We start from the raw sequence: 18,865 nt of genomic DNA, 5'->3' as shown, positions 1-18,865 counted from the left end.
GGAACAGCTCATTTACTCCATATAGAGATATAAGGCCACCTAGAGTTATGAAATATCATCTTATATTATTATTTTCCACAAGAGGTCAAAGACACCCAATGTAAGATATTTAGAGCTGAATTAAAAGGGTTATGCATGAAATTGTGAGTTATTTTGAATTTAAGTTGAAAGAATGTGAGGAATGTGCTTAAATGACTATTTATTTATTATTTATTGATCAAATCTATTAATTTAAAGGTAAATAAAAAATAAAAAATCTATAAAAAAAGTGCATTAAAAAATTGAAAAATATGATCAAAATGAAATAAAATAAGCTTTCTGGAATAATTGATTTTAGGGCTTCGGGCCCGCCCCCTGTGGTCATGTGACTCTCTCATGCTTTTCACTTCGATCCCGTCACTAGGGTCCGGTGGGTTTTCCGGGGCCCAGAGGGACAGATGGGTATCCGGGATCCGACGGGCTTCCCGGTCTTCCAGGTTTACCGGGTCTCCCTGGATCGAAAGGCCGAACAGTGAGTGAGAAATAATCAACACACACTCGTCTATTGATATAGAGATATAGATACACAAGCGACTATTTCCATGTGCTACTAAAACATACAGTATCTTAAACGTGTTCTTACATGTTCACGGAAAAAAAGGTTTGCTGTAGGATTTACGTTGAAACAATTTTCACTCATAAATTGCTCATAAACTTCACAAATAATTCTAAATGGCAAGTGACACATTGAAGTAAATATAAAATTTGAATGAAAAATACTTTTATACAAATTATTACTTTTTTGATTGACGCTTTGATTGACGTGTGTTTGCAGGGTCACCGTGGTGACAGCGGTCTAGAGGGGAGGGCGGGGCTTCCTGGCCCGCGGGGGGAGCTCGGTATTCCAGGTGTGGTCGGAGAGAGAGGACCAGCGGGGTTAAAGGTCAAACTTATTCCCCTAGTTTTACCTTGATAATGTACTTAAAGGTACATTGTGTAATATTGAGGAGGATCTGTTGACAGAAATGCAATATCATATACATAACTATGTTTTCAGTGGTGTATAAAGTACTATTATAATATTCACAATAGCATATAATTTTACTGAATAATTAAGTAAACATTATTTATTAATTTATCTTTGTAAAGAAACCTCATTGTTTAAATGGCTACTCTCTGCTGTCGTCTGCCTCCGTAACTTCTGTTGGTTGCAATTCACATCCTCACCACTAGATGCGCTAAAAATTACACGCTGCAACTTTAATGGCCAAAATGTGCAGGAAACTGGGTGAAAAACCAGATCCCACAATGCAACGATGCTAAGCACTTGATGACCTTTGACCTCTGCAGGGTGAGACGGGTTTACCGGGCGATCGAGGACCTGCGGGTGTGAAGGGCATGGAGGGAGTGACGGGAGACCAGGGCATGCAGGGAGAGCAAGGAGCCAAAGGAGAACCAGTGAGTGTTTCTGTTTCATTTGTGTGTGAACTCAATCTCCCATGAGCCTCTCTGTCTGCCAGGGGCGTTTACACTAAAAACTGGACACTTTTTATGCGTTCAGAATATACTGCCAATAGCCTTAAAAAATGATTTTCGACAGGTTTTTTGGAATAAAATGTTATATAAATCAGGCTAGGAATAATATATTTACAAATCCCTCTGTAAATGTCTTCATAAAATAACTAGGTACAAGACTGGAAAGTTTGGTGAATGCAGGTGCTACTGAAGTGGAGATTTCGGACTTGGAGTATGAGAGAATAGTCATTTTGAGAAAACGGGCTTTAAAGATTTAGCATCAGCCAATGAGATTGCGCATTAAAATCCCCCCTTTTACTTTCGCGATTGGTTGCTGATAAAGAGGAAATGACCATATTTGGATCCAGCAGTATTGTACAGGAGAGAGAGAGCTTTCTAACGGTGTGTGTGATGACAGGGTGCAGATCGCGGTCGCGGAGCAGAGGGATGATTTATAACGACAACTTTTGATGAGTTTATGAGAAATCTACAGACGCAAACAGACAAAATGTAGGAAAATAAAGACCTAAATGTGTATTTCAGACTTTTTTTTCACCACAAGTCTGAAAGAAGACTGTTATTGAAGACAAATATCCCAAAATCTCAAAATTGACGAGTGAAAAAAAAAACAATGTTTTTGCCTGCCGTGTCTCGCCTTAAAATAATATAATATATTTACAAACTACCAGCCTTAAATGATACCAGCCTCAAGACCAGGTATTGGGTTGGAGCACAGGGTGACCTATTATAGGACCTACCGGAAATGGGTCACAACTCGTGGAGAGCATATGTTCACCTATGTATAGCATTATTCCAAGTTCCTGCTTCAAACCTCAGCCATCATGGCCGCCATTCCAGAGCCTCGCCCCAAGATGGCCGCCGCCATTCCAGAGCCTCGCCCCAAGATGGCCGCCGCCATTCCAGAGCCTGTAGAGATGTGCGGTTGGCGGTTATAGCCGCGGACTCTGCGGATAAACCGCGGATCTGGCGGATGACGTGACGAAAAAAAATATTTTAATTAAATTCGGACGGGTGGCGGCCGTTTTTTTTAGTCTCGCGGCTGTCATCAGCAGCGCCTTGTATCAGTGGATGGGGGGCGGGTGTGCTTTTGAAAGTTGGTCAAAAACGTTGGTGCGGATGGATCGCGGACGGGATGATGAGTTTTTGTGTTGCGGTTGCAGATGAAATAATAGCCCATCCGCGCATTTCTAAGAGTCTCGCCCCAAGAGGCCGTCGCCATTCCAGAGTCTCGCCCCAAGATGGCCGCCAACATTCCAGAGCCTCGCCCTAAGATGGGCGCCGCCATTCCAGAGCCTCGTCCCAAGATGGCCGCCGCCATTCCAGAGCCACGCCCTAAGATGGGCGCCGCCATTCCAGAGCCTCTCCCTAAGATGGGCGCCGCCATTCCAGAGCCTCGCCCTAAGATGGGCGCCGCCATTACTGTCACGTTTTTGGGTTTATTTAGTCATGTTTTGAAGTTGTTTTTGTCCTGCTTCTCTGTTCAGTTTATGTTTGAGTTTCTTTGTTAATCTTCTAGTCTGGTAATCAGTTCTCTGTTCCCTACCTGTTTGTCTCCTTGCTCACACATTAATTAGGTTCCTTGTTTCAGGTGTGTCGTTAATTAGTCTCATTAGTTACTCTTGTTTTCCTGTGTATTGTCTGTCGTCGTTAATGTCGAGCTGGTTGTTCTGTCCTGGATCTTAGTCTCCTGAGCGTTTCTGTAAGTTTAAGTTTATCGTTAATAAAATCTGCTGCAGAGAAATCCTGTTTCCTCTTTGGTGCAACAGATCTGATGCCAAGGGATTTATTTATTTATTTTCTTACATTAAAACAGTTATTCTCCTTGATTGGGATTATCATCAATCCTGGTCTTGTCTTGGACTGAATGTCGGCGGGTTCTTATGTAAGCGGATCGTTGGCTAAACACGGGACAAACCAGCTGCTCCGCTCTCTTACATATCTCTGGAAAACACAACAAAGCTTGAACTCCCAGCATCCGGAGGGGGAATATCGCCTCACAGGCCGCGTGTGAATAAACGTGTCGAGGGATTGTCGATGTTGACATATTAAAATTGTTTCCTCTTGAAAACGGACGTAATTCAGAAATCCTGTCAGAAATCCAGACGGATAAATGATCGGATCTGCTGGGAATGAACAGGCCGCAGTGAGTCTGGGAATAGCGTGATGATGTCCCAGTCTGGATCGTGATCCTCTTTCCTGATTGGCTGCTGTGAGCTGTCAGTCATGTGTGTTGTTTCCCGCAGGGTGAGGTGGGAGATGCTGGCATGCTGGGACTCCAAGGTTTTCCGGGACCCAAGGTTAGTATCCAGTTAAACCACAGACACACACCAGAACGAGAACGAGAGTTCATCACACACATGAGACGAACAGTTCAGAATGATGACTGTACAAAACTGTATATATGTGTGTGTGTGTGTGTGTGTGTGTGTGTGTGTGTGTGTGTGTGTGTGTGTGTGTGTGTGTGTGTGTGTGTGTGTGTGTGTGTGTGTGTGTGTGTGTGTGTGTGTGTGTGTGTGTGTGTGTGTGTGTGTGTGAATGTGTGTGTGTGTGTGAGGGAGAGTCTGTGTGTGTGTTCCGTTAAGTTTAAGTTGTTTATGTAATATTGATATTTATTTTATTGCAACTTTATTTCAATTAAATGTTTTTACTAGTTTCAGTTATACTTAACATCTAAAAAAATGTTTTTTTACGTGTGTGTGTTTTTCAGGGTCCAAACGGAGACTTCGGGTTCACCGGGATTCCAGGACCCAAAGGGCCGACCGGTGTTCTGGTGCGTCTCGTCTGTCTTATAATTAAATAAATGTGTCTTCTCATCTAACGCATGTGTTGGTGTTTGTTTCAGGGTTTCTCTGGTCCTGTCGGTCCACTGGGAATGATCGGTCCGGTGGGAAAGCCTGTAAGTATTCTGATGAAATTTGACTGAGTTTGGCTTGAGTGTAAATCATACATGCAAATCTAAATGTCATAATCATTTGTTAACAAACAAGTATCCATTACTTCAATGAATTGTGATTTTGTATATGGTCATTTCTGACATACATAACTTAGACTTTTACCTCTGATAACAGATCTCTCTAAATTGTAATATGCATTTTCTGTAAAACTGCTTTGAAATGATGTGTGTTTTGAAAAGCGCTATATAAATAAATATACATGATAAATGATGTTTGCTGGTTTCTCAGGGTGCCAGAGGGCCTAAAGGAAGCCGTGGAGAGATGGTGAGATACGATCTTATATATCAAGGCTCTGTTTATTCTAATGCCAGATCAGAAATCAGGATCTTTCCGCTTATTTAATGAAAAATCTGCATGTTCAGACGGACTTGTGTAACAGTTGTGTAACAGCCTCCAGAACACTAGTGAGGGCGCCAGCGCTCCATCACACACACACACACACACACAGACACACACACACACACACACACACACACACACACACACACACACACACACACACAGACACACACACACACACACACACACACACACACACACACACACACACACACACACACACACACACTCACACATACACACACACACACACACACACACACACACACACACACACACACACACACACACACACACACACACACACACACATACACATACACACACACACACACACACATAAGCTGGAGCTGCTCATACATATAATGTGCTCATTTATCATGACATATCATTTTTAGTGCTGGGCAACGATTAATCGCGATTAAACACATCCAAAATAAAAGTTTACGTTTACATAATACACGTGTGTTTATTTATTTTGTATATATAAATACACACACATATGCATGTATGTATTTTAGGAAAAATTTGCATGTATATACCGTGTATATATATTTATACATCATATATATTATATATAAATATCAATATTTCATATTGAATAACACATTTTTCATAAATACATTCATGCATATGTGTGTGTATTTATTTATTTAAAAAATAATTGTATACACACTTATATTATGTAAACACAAATTTTTATTTTTGATGTGATTTAATCATCGTTTCCCATCACTAATTATTTTATCAAGTCATAATATGATTCTGGTTGATTTATTACTCATAAGCATAAGGCTATGGACTCAGATGATTACAGATCGTAACGAGTACCTGAAAGTCTGTGGGTTTAAACTCCAGAACGGTGGATTTCATAATTCAGACTAAAACTCTAGTTAAATCATTTGCGTGTAATGTTTGTATTTCTTTGTACAGGGGCCTCAGGGGCCACAGGGCAGTCCAGGGCCACAGGTACTTCACACTCATGATTGTTTATTCATAAGAATGTTTGACTTTTGTTCATGCACTTACTCAAGTATCATAATTAGGGTAATTCGGTCATTAGTAGGGTTGGGTATCGTTGGAATTTTAACGATTCTGATTCCTAATTTTGATTCCAATAAGGTACAAAACAAAAACGTTGATATCATTCACATTTACTCTTATTTCAAAACATGTACGTTTGCCTGTGATTTAAAAACACCATAGAAATACAACTAGCCTAACTAATATAAATATTAAGCATTATTAAAGACAAGTAAGCACTCGCTAAAAATTAGCAATCGCAATAACAAACTAAATAACACTGCACTTTATAAATAACTATACATTACTAATATAGTTATAAAAGTTATTCAGTGAAGAACGGGTTAATTTTCTCTTAGTCTTCTGTTGTGTGATTAGTGTTATTATAGAGACGGCAGGAATATTAGTGCTGTCACTTTAAGAGCTGCACTGATCCAGTATACTGATACACACCAACACAGAATACACACTCTCGAGTGCTTGAATGGTTTAAACTCATATTGAAAGGAATCGATAATTTTATAACAAGTATCTGATTCCTGACCTCAAGAATTTGATTCCCAACCTTAGTCCTAAAATATGAATGTTATGTATGTTTATGTAATCTAAGGGGATTGTGAGACTAATTTTCTGTGGTTTTTGACAGGGACCTCCAGGTTCGCCCGGCCCATCGGTAAGACAACAAGTCATGTGACTGTGTAATTGTGCACTAGCTCAACATTACGTGCATTTTCTTAGACACTTTTATCTAATGGTGTAAAATAAAATGTTTTTCTTTTGTCTTGATAGTATTTCTGTCTGGTTTTATCTATACAATCTTAAATCAAAATATATTTACTTGAGAAGCAAAATTACTTAATTAGCATATTTGTATGATGCCAGTCTATAGTCTTGATTGGCTGAAAAGCTCTTAGCCCCGCCCTCAAACACTGTAGTTTTTTTCACTATGTGAGATTGATACGGTAAAACCCACACCATCATTACTGTTCGTATTACTGTGATCAAGAGCTGAGATTCTGATATGATAGTGAGCATTTGGTTTCTGACCAATCACAAAAGACTGAGCCATCTGACCAATCAGAGCAGCGTAGACCAATAACAACAGACTGGGCCGTCTGACCAATCAGAGCAGAGCAGCTCTCAGAAAGGCGGGGTTTAGAGACTGAATCTTCAAATGAACTGTTTCAGACACTGAGAAAAGAGCTGATGCTGCAATGGATATTATGAGAAAATTAAAGTATATTTTGACCTTTTATGAATGTAAACCTGTTGTAGGAGAAACCAATACAAAATTAGAAACCTTTAAAATAGCATAATGGGGCACTTTAATTCAAACAGAAAGCAAGTTTATTTTTCTGACCCCATTGGCAGATGGGGGAATTCTCTGGGAATCGAACCCATGACCTTGGTGTCGCAAGCACCTACTGTTTAAACTACATCCATCTAATCTTATCTGAACTCTGTAGTCTTCAAGAACACACACACTACTGGAATAGAACAGACGTTTCAGTTACACTTTATTTTAAGGTGTCATTGTTACAATGTAATTATATATTTAAGTACTGAGTAATATTATTAAACTACATGTACTTACTATAGGGTTAGGGTTTGGTTTAGGGTTAGTTGCATGTAATTATGCATAATTTACTGTTACTATGGTGAGTACATGTAACATATGTAACATTGTAAAATAAAGTGTGAGCAAAGTTTCTTTGAGGTTGTTTGTTCGACTTCTGTGTGATTCTCATAGTTTTCTCGTCCCACAGAGACGCATTAATATGAACGTTCAAGCCCTGATGGAGTCAGACGATCATCTTCAGCTGGAGGTGAAGATCTGAGATCGCTTTCTGGAGTTTGACTAATGAAAAACTAGACCCTGATTTCAGATTTTGGATTGATGGATGGATGGATGGATGAGTGGATGGATGGATGGATGAGTGGATGGATGGATGAGTGGATGGATGGATGGATGGATGAGTGGATGGATGAGTGGATGGATGGATGGATGAGTGGATGGATGGATGAGTGGATGGATGAGTGGATGGATGAGTGGATGGATGAGTGGATGATGGATGAGTGGATGATGGATGAGTGGATGGATGGATGAGTGGATGGATGGATGAGTGGATGGATGGATGAGTGGATGGATGGATGGATGAGTGGATGGATGATGGATGGATGAGTGGATGGATGGATGGATGAGTGGATGGATGGATGGATGGATAGATTAGTGGATGGATGGATGGATGGATGGATGAGTGGATAGATGAGTGGATGGATGGATGGATGAGTGGATGGATGATGGATGGATGGATGGATGGATGAGTGGATGGATGGATGGATGAATGGATGAGTGGATGAGTGTATGGATGGATGGATGGATAGATTAGTGTATGGATGGATGGATGAGTGGATGGATGGATGAGTGGATGGATGAGTGGATGATGGATGGATGGATGAGTGGATGGATGGATGAGTAGAAGGGGGGATGGATGGATGAGTGGATGGATGAGTGGATGGATGGATGGATGGATGAGTGGATGGTTGGATGGATGGATGAGTGGATGGATGGATGAGTGGATGGATGTATGGATGAATGAGTGGATGGATGGATGGATGAGTGGATGGATGATGGATGGATGAGTGGATAGATGGATGAGTGGATGGATGAGTGGATGGATGAGTGGATGATGGATGTATGGATGAGTGGATGAGTGGATGGATGGATAGATGAGTGGATGGATGAGTGGATGGATGAGTGGATGATGGATGTATGGATGAGTGGATGGATTGATGGATGGATGGATGGATGGATGTATGGATGAGTGGATGGATGGATGAGTGGATGATGGATGGATGGATGGATGAGTGGATGGATGGATGATTGGATGATGGATGGATGGATGGATGAGTAGAAGGGGGGGTGGATGGATGAGTGGATGGAGGTGGATGGATGGATGGATGGATGGATGAGTGGATGGATGGATGGATGGATGAGTGGATGGATGGATGAGTGGATGGATGGATGGATGAGTGGATGGATGGATGGATGGATGGATGGATAGATAGATGAGTGGATAGATGGATGAGTGGGATGGATAGATAGATGAGTGGATGGATGGATGAGTGGATGGATGGATGAGTGGATGGATGGATGGATGGATGGATGGATGGATGGATAGATAGATGAGTGGATAGATGGATGAGTGGGATGGATAGATAGATGAGTGGATGGATGGATGAGTGGATGGATGAGTGGATGAGTGGATGGATTGATTGATTGATAGATATGCTGTAATATGTAATATATGTAATAATATTGTAATATGCTGATTAGAATTATGTAAAATATGATTTCAAACATTTGACTGGTGTTTGACTGGTGTTGATATGAACACAGTTTAATATCTGTGGACTCATTTAAACACTTTTAAGTAGAGATGCACAGATGTATCTGCCGATAAAAGCTATAATTTTCAGTATGGACTGATCAGGGCAGATTATATCCTGTCAATCACAAGACTCTGACTCTGAGGTCTCGGTTCCTCTCCTCAGAGTTTCCAGAACACAGCCTCGTCTCAGTCTGAGCAGAACGCTGAGATCTTACGAACGCTGAAGTATCTGAGCGGCGTCGTGGACAGCATGAAGACACCGCTGGGGTCGAGAGAAAACCCTGCGCGCTTCTGCAGAGACTTACTGGACTGCCAGAACCGGCTGAGCGACGGTGAGACCAGGCTCTTCATTCACCATCATACATATTGTGTGGTTTTACCAAGAAAGTTTTATGAACACAGTATGCTATGAAAGCTTGTTTCCGCCACGGAATTTAACATTTTAAAAGGTTTTTTCCTCCCAATTCTGACTTTTTTCTCCCAATTGCGAGTTTACATTTTGCAATTCTGACTTTTTGACAGGATTGTGTGATATAAAGTCGCAATTATGTGTTATAAAGTCAGAATTGCATGATATTAAGTCGTAATTCAGATGAAAAAAGTCTGTTTTTTTCCTTAGAATTGGATTTTATAACTCGCAATTGTGAGTTCATATCTCGCAATTCTGAGAAAAGATGCCAGAATTTGCGAGATATAAACTTGCAATTGCGTGTTATCAAGTCAGAATTGTAAGATATAAATTTGCAATTGCGTGTTATAAAGTCAGAATTGTAAGATATAAATTTGCAATTGCGTGTTATAAAGTCAGAATTGTGAGAAAAAATTAATTGCGAGTTTATAACTTATTGCGAATGTATATCTCACAATACGTGTTATGCATATTCTGTATTAATAGTTATTTGTGTTTATTATATTTTATTGTTTGTGCAGCACTATAGTCAGCATTGTTGTGTTATGTGCTTTATAAAGAAATTGAGAAACAAAATACAGCAATATTGTGAAATATTATTGTAATTTAAAATAACTGTTTCTATGTGAATATATAGTAAAGCGTAATTTATTCCTGTGATCAAAACTGAATTTTCAGCATCATTACTCCATTCAGTGTCACATGATCCTTCAGAAATCACTATAATATGATGATTAGAATTATGTAAAATCTGATTCCAAACATTTGACTAGTAGTGTATTAATAATTCTGAACTAATTTAAATACTTTTAAGTAGAGATGCACAGATGTATCGGCTGATAAAAGAAATTAATTTTCACTATCGGCCGATTGTTTAAACAGCCGATGATCAGCAGATTATATCCTGTCAATCAAAAGGGGGCGTAAAAAAACATGTCAAACTGCGACTCGTACTGTGAGTGAAGAGAATCTCTCGTGTTGAACTTTAGGGAAAGTTTACGCAACAATAAGGTTAAAAAATAGCGACTTTAATGCGCGCTTTATTTAACCCTATGAATCACCTGATGTTCAGGGTTGCCAGATCTGCAGCTTTTCCCACATCAAACATTATTTGTAGCGTCTCCCGTCCGATAATCACAAAGAGCTTTGTGCTATTACTTCTGATAGTCTCAGCTTTCAAATTCTATACATTTTAATAAAATCCAAGCAATAAATGGCGTTTTGACGCTCTTAAATGTGACGTGACAGTTCCCTGTATAATTTGCAGCATTATTTGGGAGAATTTTTTTTTTTTCCTTAAGAAAAATCGAACTATTTTTATCGACATCGGCTATCGGTGTCGGCGGAGAAATGTAGGATCAGTGCATCTCTACTTTTTACTCATCTTGTGGAATGACTGCATTAAATCTTTGTGGTGTGTGTGTGTGTGTGTGTGTGTGTGTGTGTGTGTGTGTGTGTGTGTGTGTGTGTGTGTGTGTGTGTGTGTGTGTGTGTGGATCAGGACTGTTCTGGGTCGATCCGAATCTGGGCTGCACGTCTGACTCCATCCAGGTGTTCTGTAACTTCAGCTCAGGTGGACAGACCTGTTTAAACCCCGTCTCCACTGATAAGGTACTGTCATATATACTCTAATACGATATTAAAATAACACTGATAATAATCAATTAAATTCTGGTGCATTTTTTAAATTAAATGTATATTTTGCTAAACTTGTTTACTCTAAAACTGTGAGAAAAATCAAAGCTATAAATCTAAACAACCTGTTTTCCAAATTATTTCTTGATATCTCAGTAAATGAACTTTCAGTGAGAGTGTGTTCGGCTGCAGTACCAAACGCTTCCACTAGAGGAAACTCTCTTTCATTTACAGGGCGCTCGTTTTTGGCCGCGAGAAACACAAGTGTGACTATTTATTTCAGGACCATTTAATCTTTTCGAATCACGTCCATGATTTGTGTGTGTGTGTGTTCACATAGCAAGTGCCAAAACCTTTACCAAGTTTCTTACCATTAAGATGAAATAAAAAATCTGAAGAAAAACAAAAACATACAATTTTTCAGGCAAAAATGACCGAACAGCACCAGAGAGTTAAAATACATTTATTTCGACCTCACACTTTAAGCCGGGTAATTTAATGACATTATTTCCATGATGCTTTGATTAAACTCACTGAAGTTTTACTGTAAAATCTCAAAATGAATGTTTCCGCATCTGAATGTGAACATGACTGTGTTTTTTCTCTCTCTTCATACAATTACGGACAGAATCAAACAAAGTTTCCTCATTATCTAAACCCTGAGGAGCGTTTGATGTAACTCAATATCGTATTTCCTCTGAAAGGACAATCTGATTTTAATTTAAAGCTGATTTTCCTGTAAGCCGGATCATTTGTCAGCTTAAACCGTAAACACACAGTTGCCAAAACGCAGAATGTTGATTACATAAACACTAAGAAGCGAGTGTGTGTTTGTCTTCACAGGCCGTTTTTGATGTGGGGAAAGTCCAGATGAAGTTCTTACACTTGTTGAGTGTGACGGTCACTCAGAGCGTTTCCCTCCACTGTTTCAACGAGCCGGAGAATCCTGACGTCCACACGCCGAGAGCGTTGCGTTTCCGAGGCTGGAGCGGTCAGGTGTTCGAGGAAAACTCCCCTCTGAGTCCTCGAGTGCTTCTGGACAACTGTGAGGTGATGTGAATCTGGATTAAAGATACACTCTGATGTGAATCTGGATTAAAGATCCACTCTAATGTGAATCTGGATTAAAGAACCACTGTAATGTGAATCTGGATTAAAGATACACTCTAATGTGAATCTGGATTAAAGAACCACTCTAATGTGAATCTGGATTAAAGATCCACTCTAATGTGAATCTGGATTAAAGATCCACTCTAATGTGAATCTGGATTAATGAACCACTCTAATGTGAATCTGGATTAAAGATCCACTCTAATGTGAATCTGGATTAAAGATCCACTCTAATGTGAATCTGGATTAAAGAACCACTCTAATGTGAATCTGGATTAAAGATCCACTCTAATGTGAATCTGGATTAAAGAACCACTGTAATGTGAATCTGGATTAAAGAACCACTCTAATGTGAATCTGGATTAAAGAACCACTCTAATGTGAATCTGGATTAAAGATCCACTCTAATGTGAATCTGGATTAAAGATACACTCTGATGTGAATCTGGATTAAAGATCCACTCTGATGTGAATCTGGATTAAAGATCCACTCTAATGTGAATCTGGATTAAAGATCCACTCTAATGTGATTAGTTGATTCCTCTTATTGATTCTTTTGTGAGAATTTCAATATGACTTTAAACCATTCAAGCACGCGAGACTCTGTTTTCTGTGTTCGTGTGTATCAGTATACTGGATCAGTGCAGCTCTTACTGTGCGTTCACACCGGAAGCGTATAGCGCGTCAAATTCGCGTCTAGTTTGACGCTTGACCACTTTGTGTTAATTCGCGCGACAAGAGTGAAACTGACGCGCGTAAATTTCCCTTCAAACTTTTGTTTTTACGCGCCTTTTGTTTTTCGTCAGAGGCGAAAGTTTCACAAATTTCGAACCCCGTTGGCGGCCATCTTTTTACAAGATGTCTGTTGTTGATGGGTCGTTTATTGAGAGAGTCACCGCTCTGTATTTGCTCTGGAGAGCAGAACAGCGGCGTAGGGATTATCATCACCGTATTTGGGTCCACCAGACCCTTCGGAGGCGAACCTAGTTCGGCGAGCTTCACCAGTTGCCCCAGGAGCTGCGCCTGGATGACGGCCGCTTTCAGCGGTACTTCCGCCTGTCCCGCGCCCAGATCAATGACCTGCTGCCCCGCATCGGAGCGAGGATCACCCTCGCCCTCACACACCTAATCTGTCATTTATTTTTGTTTTGATGATAAATGGAGCCAGCCTAGGCTACTACAAAAGTGATTAAACTGTCCTGTGTTTTTTCCCTCACACAACACAGACACGATGTTCTTGCACTTAAGTATGTTGGTGAAATAATGTGATAATGTTGATAATGTTAATGAAATAATAATGAAATAATGTTTAATATAATTTAGATTAGATATAGAATAAATAGCATACAAAATGAATGTCTCGTATATTAAAATCAAGTTTTTATGTGGTAAAATATTTACTTCACCACGTGACAGCAGCAAGCTGGCTCCTGATTGGTTAACGCGGCGCGAATTTGACGCAGAAATTCAGATTTTTCAACTCGGGTGGCAGACGCGAATTCGCGTCAAACGAGTGAATGCACAAAAAGCACTAAATAAATAATTTGCGCGGAACGCACCAGACGCTCAATTCGTGCTATTCGCGCCATTCGCGTGAACTTGACGCACGAATGAGGCGGATTTGCGTCTACCGCGCCGCGCTCTACGCCTCATTCGCGCCGCAGGAAATTTTTACGTGCGTAACGCGTCTTTGCATTGACTTAACATTGAAATCACTCGCGCTAGACGCTCTATTCGCGTCCGGTGTGAACGCACCATTAAAGTGACAGCACTAATATTCCTGCCGTCTCTATAATAACAGTAATCAAACAACAGAAGACTAAGAGAAAATGAGGGGGAGGAGGAGGAGTCGTCAAAAGTTCCAATGCAAACTTTGCTTACAATATAACTCAAGTTGGTACATCGAAGACGGGCAGAAGGTTCACACACACCTAATGCAACGTAGAACGGACAAAGATACTATAATACTAACACAGATGAACATTGATTGGCCGAACACAGGTGAAACAGATGATGATGATGATGATTAAAGGGGCTCTAAGCTATGCACCCGTTTTTTAGGCCAAAACATTTTTTGTCACATACAGCAAACATCTCCTCACTATCCGCTAGCTGCCGGTCCCCTGAACACACTGTAAAAACACGCGTCCTCTGCAGACACCCCAGGCTCCACACACACCCCATGTTCCACACATGGCAACACAAACAAACTGGGCTAACCCGCACCACGAAACATAACAAACTGTTGAGGCCAATAACCGACGGATTAGGATTTGGGGGCGGGGTTTGTGCGCGGCTGATGAGGAGGGAGGGTCTAGCTAGCCTCCGTTTGGTTTGACAATACTTAAAACCTCAACAAGAAGAGACGTCACCCGATATCGCTTAGAGCACCTTTAACTAAACACAGGTGATGCAGATGAACTAAATGACAGTAGCCATGGAAACAGATGAGTGGCAGAAAAACAGAACAAAGGAAGACATGATGTATTACCAACTTTTAATATACACTGACGCAACTTATCCGTGGGTTGTTGTTGTTGTTGTTTTGAACCCTTGGAAAACCTGCTAATCTTGACGCTTCCCCGTTTCCCCCGACAGATCCGAGACGGCAGCTGGCATCAGTCCCGATTCCTGTTTCAAACGCAGGACACTCATCATCTTCCCATCGTGGACGTCCAAGGTCTCGCTCCCTCGAGTCCAGGAGACCAGCGGCGCTTGGAAGTGGGTCCGGTTTGCTTTCTGTGAACCGCTGAAGGACCGAGCGACTGAAGAACAAACGAGACTGATGTTGTGTTTTATCCGTTGAGTCTCGGGTGCTGTTTCCATCTCCAATCCTTGTGTCAGACGTGCTTGTTCTTGTTAAAGACTCTTTAGACGGCGCTCTACCTCCTCACGTACAGATGATCGAGCCCCAAACTAACTCTACGCAAGTACGCCAGTGCAAACTCCATGTTCAACGCAATCACTGTGTTTCACAGTCTGTCGGGGTTTTCTTTCACAAACAGTCTGGATTCAAATTAGACCAGTCTCAATTTTTCTGTAACTGACTTTAAAACATTATGACCAGTCTTAAAGAAAGAAAATGTGATCGCTAACTGTTAAGACTACAGTTTGAGGACAAATCTTGCACTGAAAAAAATGCTTTTCTTAGTGTTTTTGTCTTGTTTCCAGTCCAAATATGTAAAAATTCTTAAATCAAGATGCATTTACTAGATGAGTAAAATGAGATAAGATATTATGTCCTGTTTTCCAGGGGAATTAATCAAAATTAAGTGAGTTGATGCTTAAAACAAGCAAAATTATCTGCCAATGGCGTAAAAAAAAAACTTAATTCAAACAGAAACATTATTTTTCTCACCCCATTGGCAGATAATTTTGCTTGTTTTAAGCATGAACTCACTTAATTTTGATGTATTTCTCCCGAAAACAAGATTAAAGTATCTTATGTCATTTTACTACTTTAGTAAATGCTTCTTGATTTAAGAAATGTTTGATATTTGGACTGGAAACGAGACAAAAATACTGAGTAAGAAAAGCATGTTTTGCAGTGTGCTGAGCAAGTTAGTTAAAGAACACTAGTTATGTTATAATCCACATCCATCCACATATTCTAATGCAAATTTTGGGATATTAAAAAAGCTGGATGAAAATACCATTAAAATGTGCATTGAAAAAAAACTTAGCAACACTTTGCAATAAGATTTCATTGGAAACTCTTTACAATAAGGTTAATTAGTTAGCATTAGTTAATGTATTAACTAACATGAACTTACAATGAGCAATAGGTTTGTTACAGTATTTATTAATGTTAGTTAATAAAAATACAGCTGTTCATTGTTTGTTCATGTTAGTTCACAGTGCATTAACTAATGTTAATAAAAATACAACATGTGATTGTAATAACGTATCAGTAAATGTTGAAATTAATGTTAACAAAGATTAATAAATGCTGTAGAAGTATTATTTATTCTTAGTTCATGAATTAATTGACCTTATTGTAAAGTGTTACTATTTCATTTGACATTGTTAAGATTAACTAACAATGGCCGATACTTTTACAGCATTTATTAATTTTAGTCCATGTAAAGCATTTGTAAGATCAAAAGTTGTATCTGTTAATATTACTTAATGCACTGTGAACTAACATAAACATCTGTATAAACAAACATTAACAAAGTATAATTAGTACTGTAAAAACAGTTCAGGTTATTAATGCATCAACTGATGTTAACAAATGAGACCTTAATGTATTATATTCTTTTATAAGAAAACATGCGCATAAACTACGATGGAAACATTTGCTAAGACTTTTTATTCTTTTATTACTGATATTTTGCGCCAATTTCCCAGAAAGTGGCGATTTTTTTTCTTTTCTTTTTTTTTTCTCTTCTTTTTTTCTTTTCTCTTGAGCACATGCGAGTGAAACGCTGCTTTATTTCGCTATTTCAATAGTTGTGATTTACGGAACCTTGTTTCTGCCACAGAATAAAACATTTTAAAAGATAATTGTGACTTTTTATCTTGCAATTGCGAATTTACATCACGCATTTCTGACTTTATATCTCCAAATTGCCTGTTATAAAGTCAGAATTGCGAGTTTATATCTTACAATTCTGACTTTATAACTCGCAATTGCAACTTTATATCACATAAAAAAGTCAGAATTGTGAGATCACACACTTCGACTCCGGCGTTTCAGAAACACCAAACGAACATTAGAGATGCTGCGATGCCATTGGTCCACTGGTAACTCCAGTTATCCAATCACAGCTCACGCTGAGGCACATCGAGGGGTTTATTCGGAAAATCGTAGTTTATGCACATCTTCTTATCGGATAAAACAATGTATCCGCCTCAATTGAGCGCATATGTTTTTATGAATATTTTTAGAATTTATGCGTATCTTTGCGTTTCCATCCAGTGTTTTTTTAATGCGATTATCACAAAATGCGCATTAAAAATAGTTTAGCTATTGTTTTGCAACTTCAGATGGAAAAATAGCTACAGACAGTGACATTTGAAGGAATCACCACAGAAAACAAGTGTGCATGTAACGTATGTTCATCGATCAATCATTGGCATCTGTGTATTTGTGTACAGTGTGTTTCTGGCCGTAAGGTGTTTGTTTGTGCTGGCTTCTTCTGTTGTACTTTTGCGTGTAGTCGATCAGAACAAACCTAATTTATATGAACAGTGTGTTGATAAGTTGTTATACTTTGGCTTAATATACTTTATACGTTAAGGAGAACGTCGTTCATGACCTTTAAAGAGACGCCGCAAGTATCAGACTGATGAAAACAATGAGGATACTTGATGGAAGTTTTTGTCAGCGAATGGTTATTTGAAATTATTTTAAATATTTCAAATATGTGAATATACATGCTTAACAAAAACATATATTCGTGACATCTCTAAGATCCTAACCAGACGCGATGCGATGAGATAAACTAACTAAGGCAACTAAGAGATATGACAAAATCAATCCATAATCTCAGCCAATCAGAAGAGCTTGTGGGCGGAGTCTCTCTGCAAGCGCACTGCATTCACAACCACATCAATCCAAAATCTCAGCCAATCAGAAGAGTGTGTGGGCGGAGTCTCTGCAAACGCACTGCATTCACAACCACATCAATCCAAAATCTCAGCCAATCAGAAGAGTGTGTGGGCGGAGTCTCTCTGCAAGCGCACTGCACTCAACCACATCAATCCAAAATCTCAGCCAATCAGAAGAGTGTGTGGGCGGAGTCTCTCTGCAAGCGCACTGCACTCGTAAACAAATCCATCTATAATCTCAGCCAATCAGAAGAGCGTGTGGGCGGAGTCTCTCTGCTAGCGCACTGCACTCAACCACATCAATCCAAAATCACAGCCAATCAGAAGAGCTTGTGGGCGGAGTCTCTGCAAACGTACTCACAACCACATCAATCCAAAATCTCAGCCAATCGGAAAAGTGTGTGGGCGGAGTCTCTGCAAGACGTGTTCCGTCTGGTTAGGACACGCTGTCAGGGTCGTTGACTTCTCCATGGTGCTGCAGTATTCAGCGTTAGCAAAGAGTTAGTCATTTTTTATTTTTCCCTTATGTATATTTGGACATTATATGTTTGTTTATTTATGTTATCTTTTTATGTCTCCAAAAAATACTGTACTCCAATAAATTATGATATCTCTCAGAGATCTATCTGGTCACTTACCATTTAGTTCGAAATCTTATTTATGTCAAATTTGTATTTGTATATAAACACAAATAGGGAGTATATGTTGTGTTCTGGCAGCTGCGATTGGCCAGATTCAGATCACGTGATCACACACAGGAAGTGTAACACCTGTTAACTTATGATTACAGTATCGAAACTGTCAGTAAATGTGCCTACAGAAACAAAACTGTAAATATTTAATATTTTGACATTAAATAAAATGTATGATTTATTCACTATGTTCTCGTGAATTATTTTTTATTTCTATTAATGAAAATGGCATTTTTCTCATGGT

General features: G+C 39.5%; 1 protein-coding gene across 2 annotated transcripts in view; it reads left to right on the top strand.

Moving 5' to 3' along the window:
* col24a1 (collagen type XXIV alpha 1) overlaps positions 1–18,809 on the top strand; it is a 153,356-nt gene extending 134,547 nt beyond the window's left edge. For both annotated transcript variants that reach the window (XM_077218635.1, XM_077218634.1), the window contains 14 exons: positions 404–511; positions 815–922; positions 1,330–1,437; positions 3,759–3,812; positions 4,223–4,285; positions 4,358–4,411; positions 4,698–4,733; positions 5,742–5,777; positions 6,478–6,504; positions 7,598–7,657; positions 9,387–9,555; positions 11,134–11,243; positions 12,111–12,317; positions 14,975–18,809. In XM_077218635.1, the coding sequence (XP_077074750.1) occupies positions 404–511; positions 815–922; positions 1,330–1,437; positions 3,759–3,812; positions 4,223–4,285; positions 4,358–4,411; positions 4,698–4,733; positions 5,742–5,777; positions 6,478–6,504; positions 7,598–7,657; positions 9,387–9,555; positions 11,134–11,243; positions 12,111–12,317; positions 14,975–15,121 (1,287 nt within the window). In that variant the 3' untranslated portion in view covers positions 15,122–18,809. The remainder of the gene's footprint in view (positions 1–403; positions 512–814; positions 923–1,329; positions 1,438–3,758; positions 3,813–4,222; positions 4,286–4,357; positions 4,412–4,697; positions 4,734–5,741; positions 5,778–6,477; positions 6,505–7,597; positions 7,658–9,386; positions 9,556–11,133; positions 11,244–12,110; positions 12,318–14,974) is intronic.
* The last annotated feature ends 56 nt before the right edge of the window (positions 18,810–18,865 follow it).

This window comes from Siphateles boraxobius, unplaced genomic scaffold, assembly GCF_051911475.1.
Source record: "Siphateles boraxobius isolate OS27281-9 unplaced genomic scaffold, OSU_SipBor_1 77, whole genome shotgun sequence".
Classification (NCBI taxonomy): Eukaryota; Metazoa; Chordata; class Actinopteri; order Cypriniformes; family Leuciscidae; genus Siphateles; species Siphateles boraxobius.
Note: the sequence above shows the minus strand (reverse complement) of the source record. Positions and strands in the feature narration are given on the sequence as shown.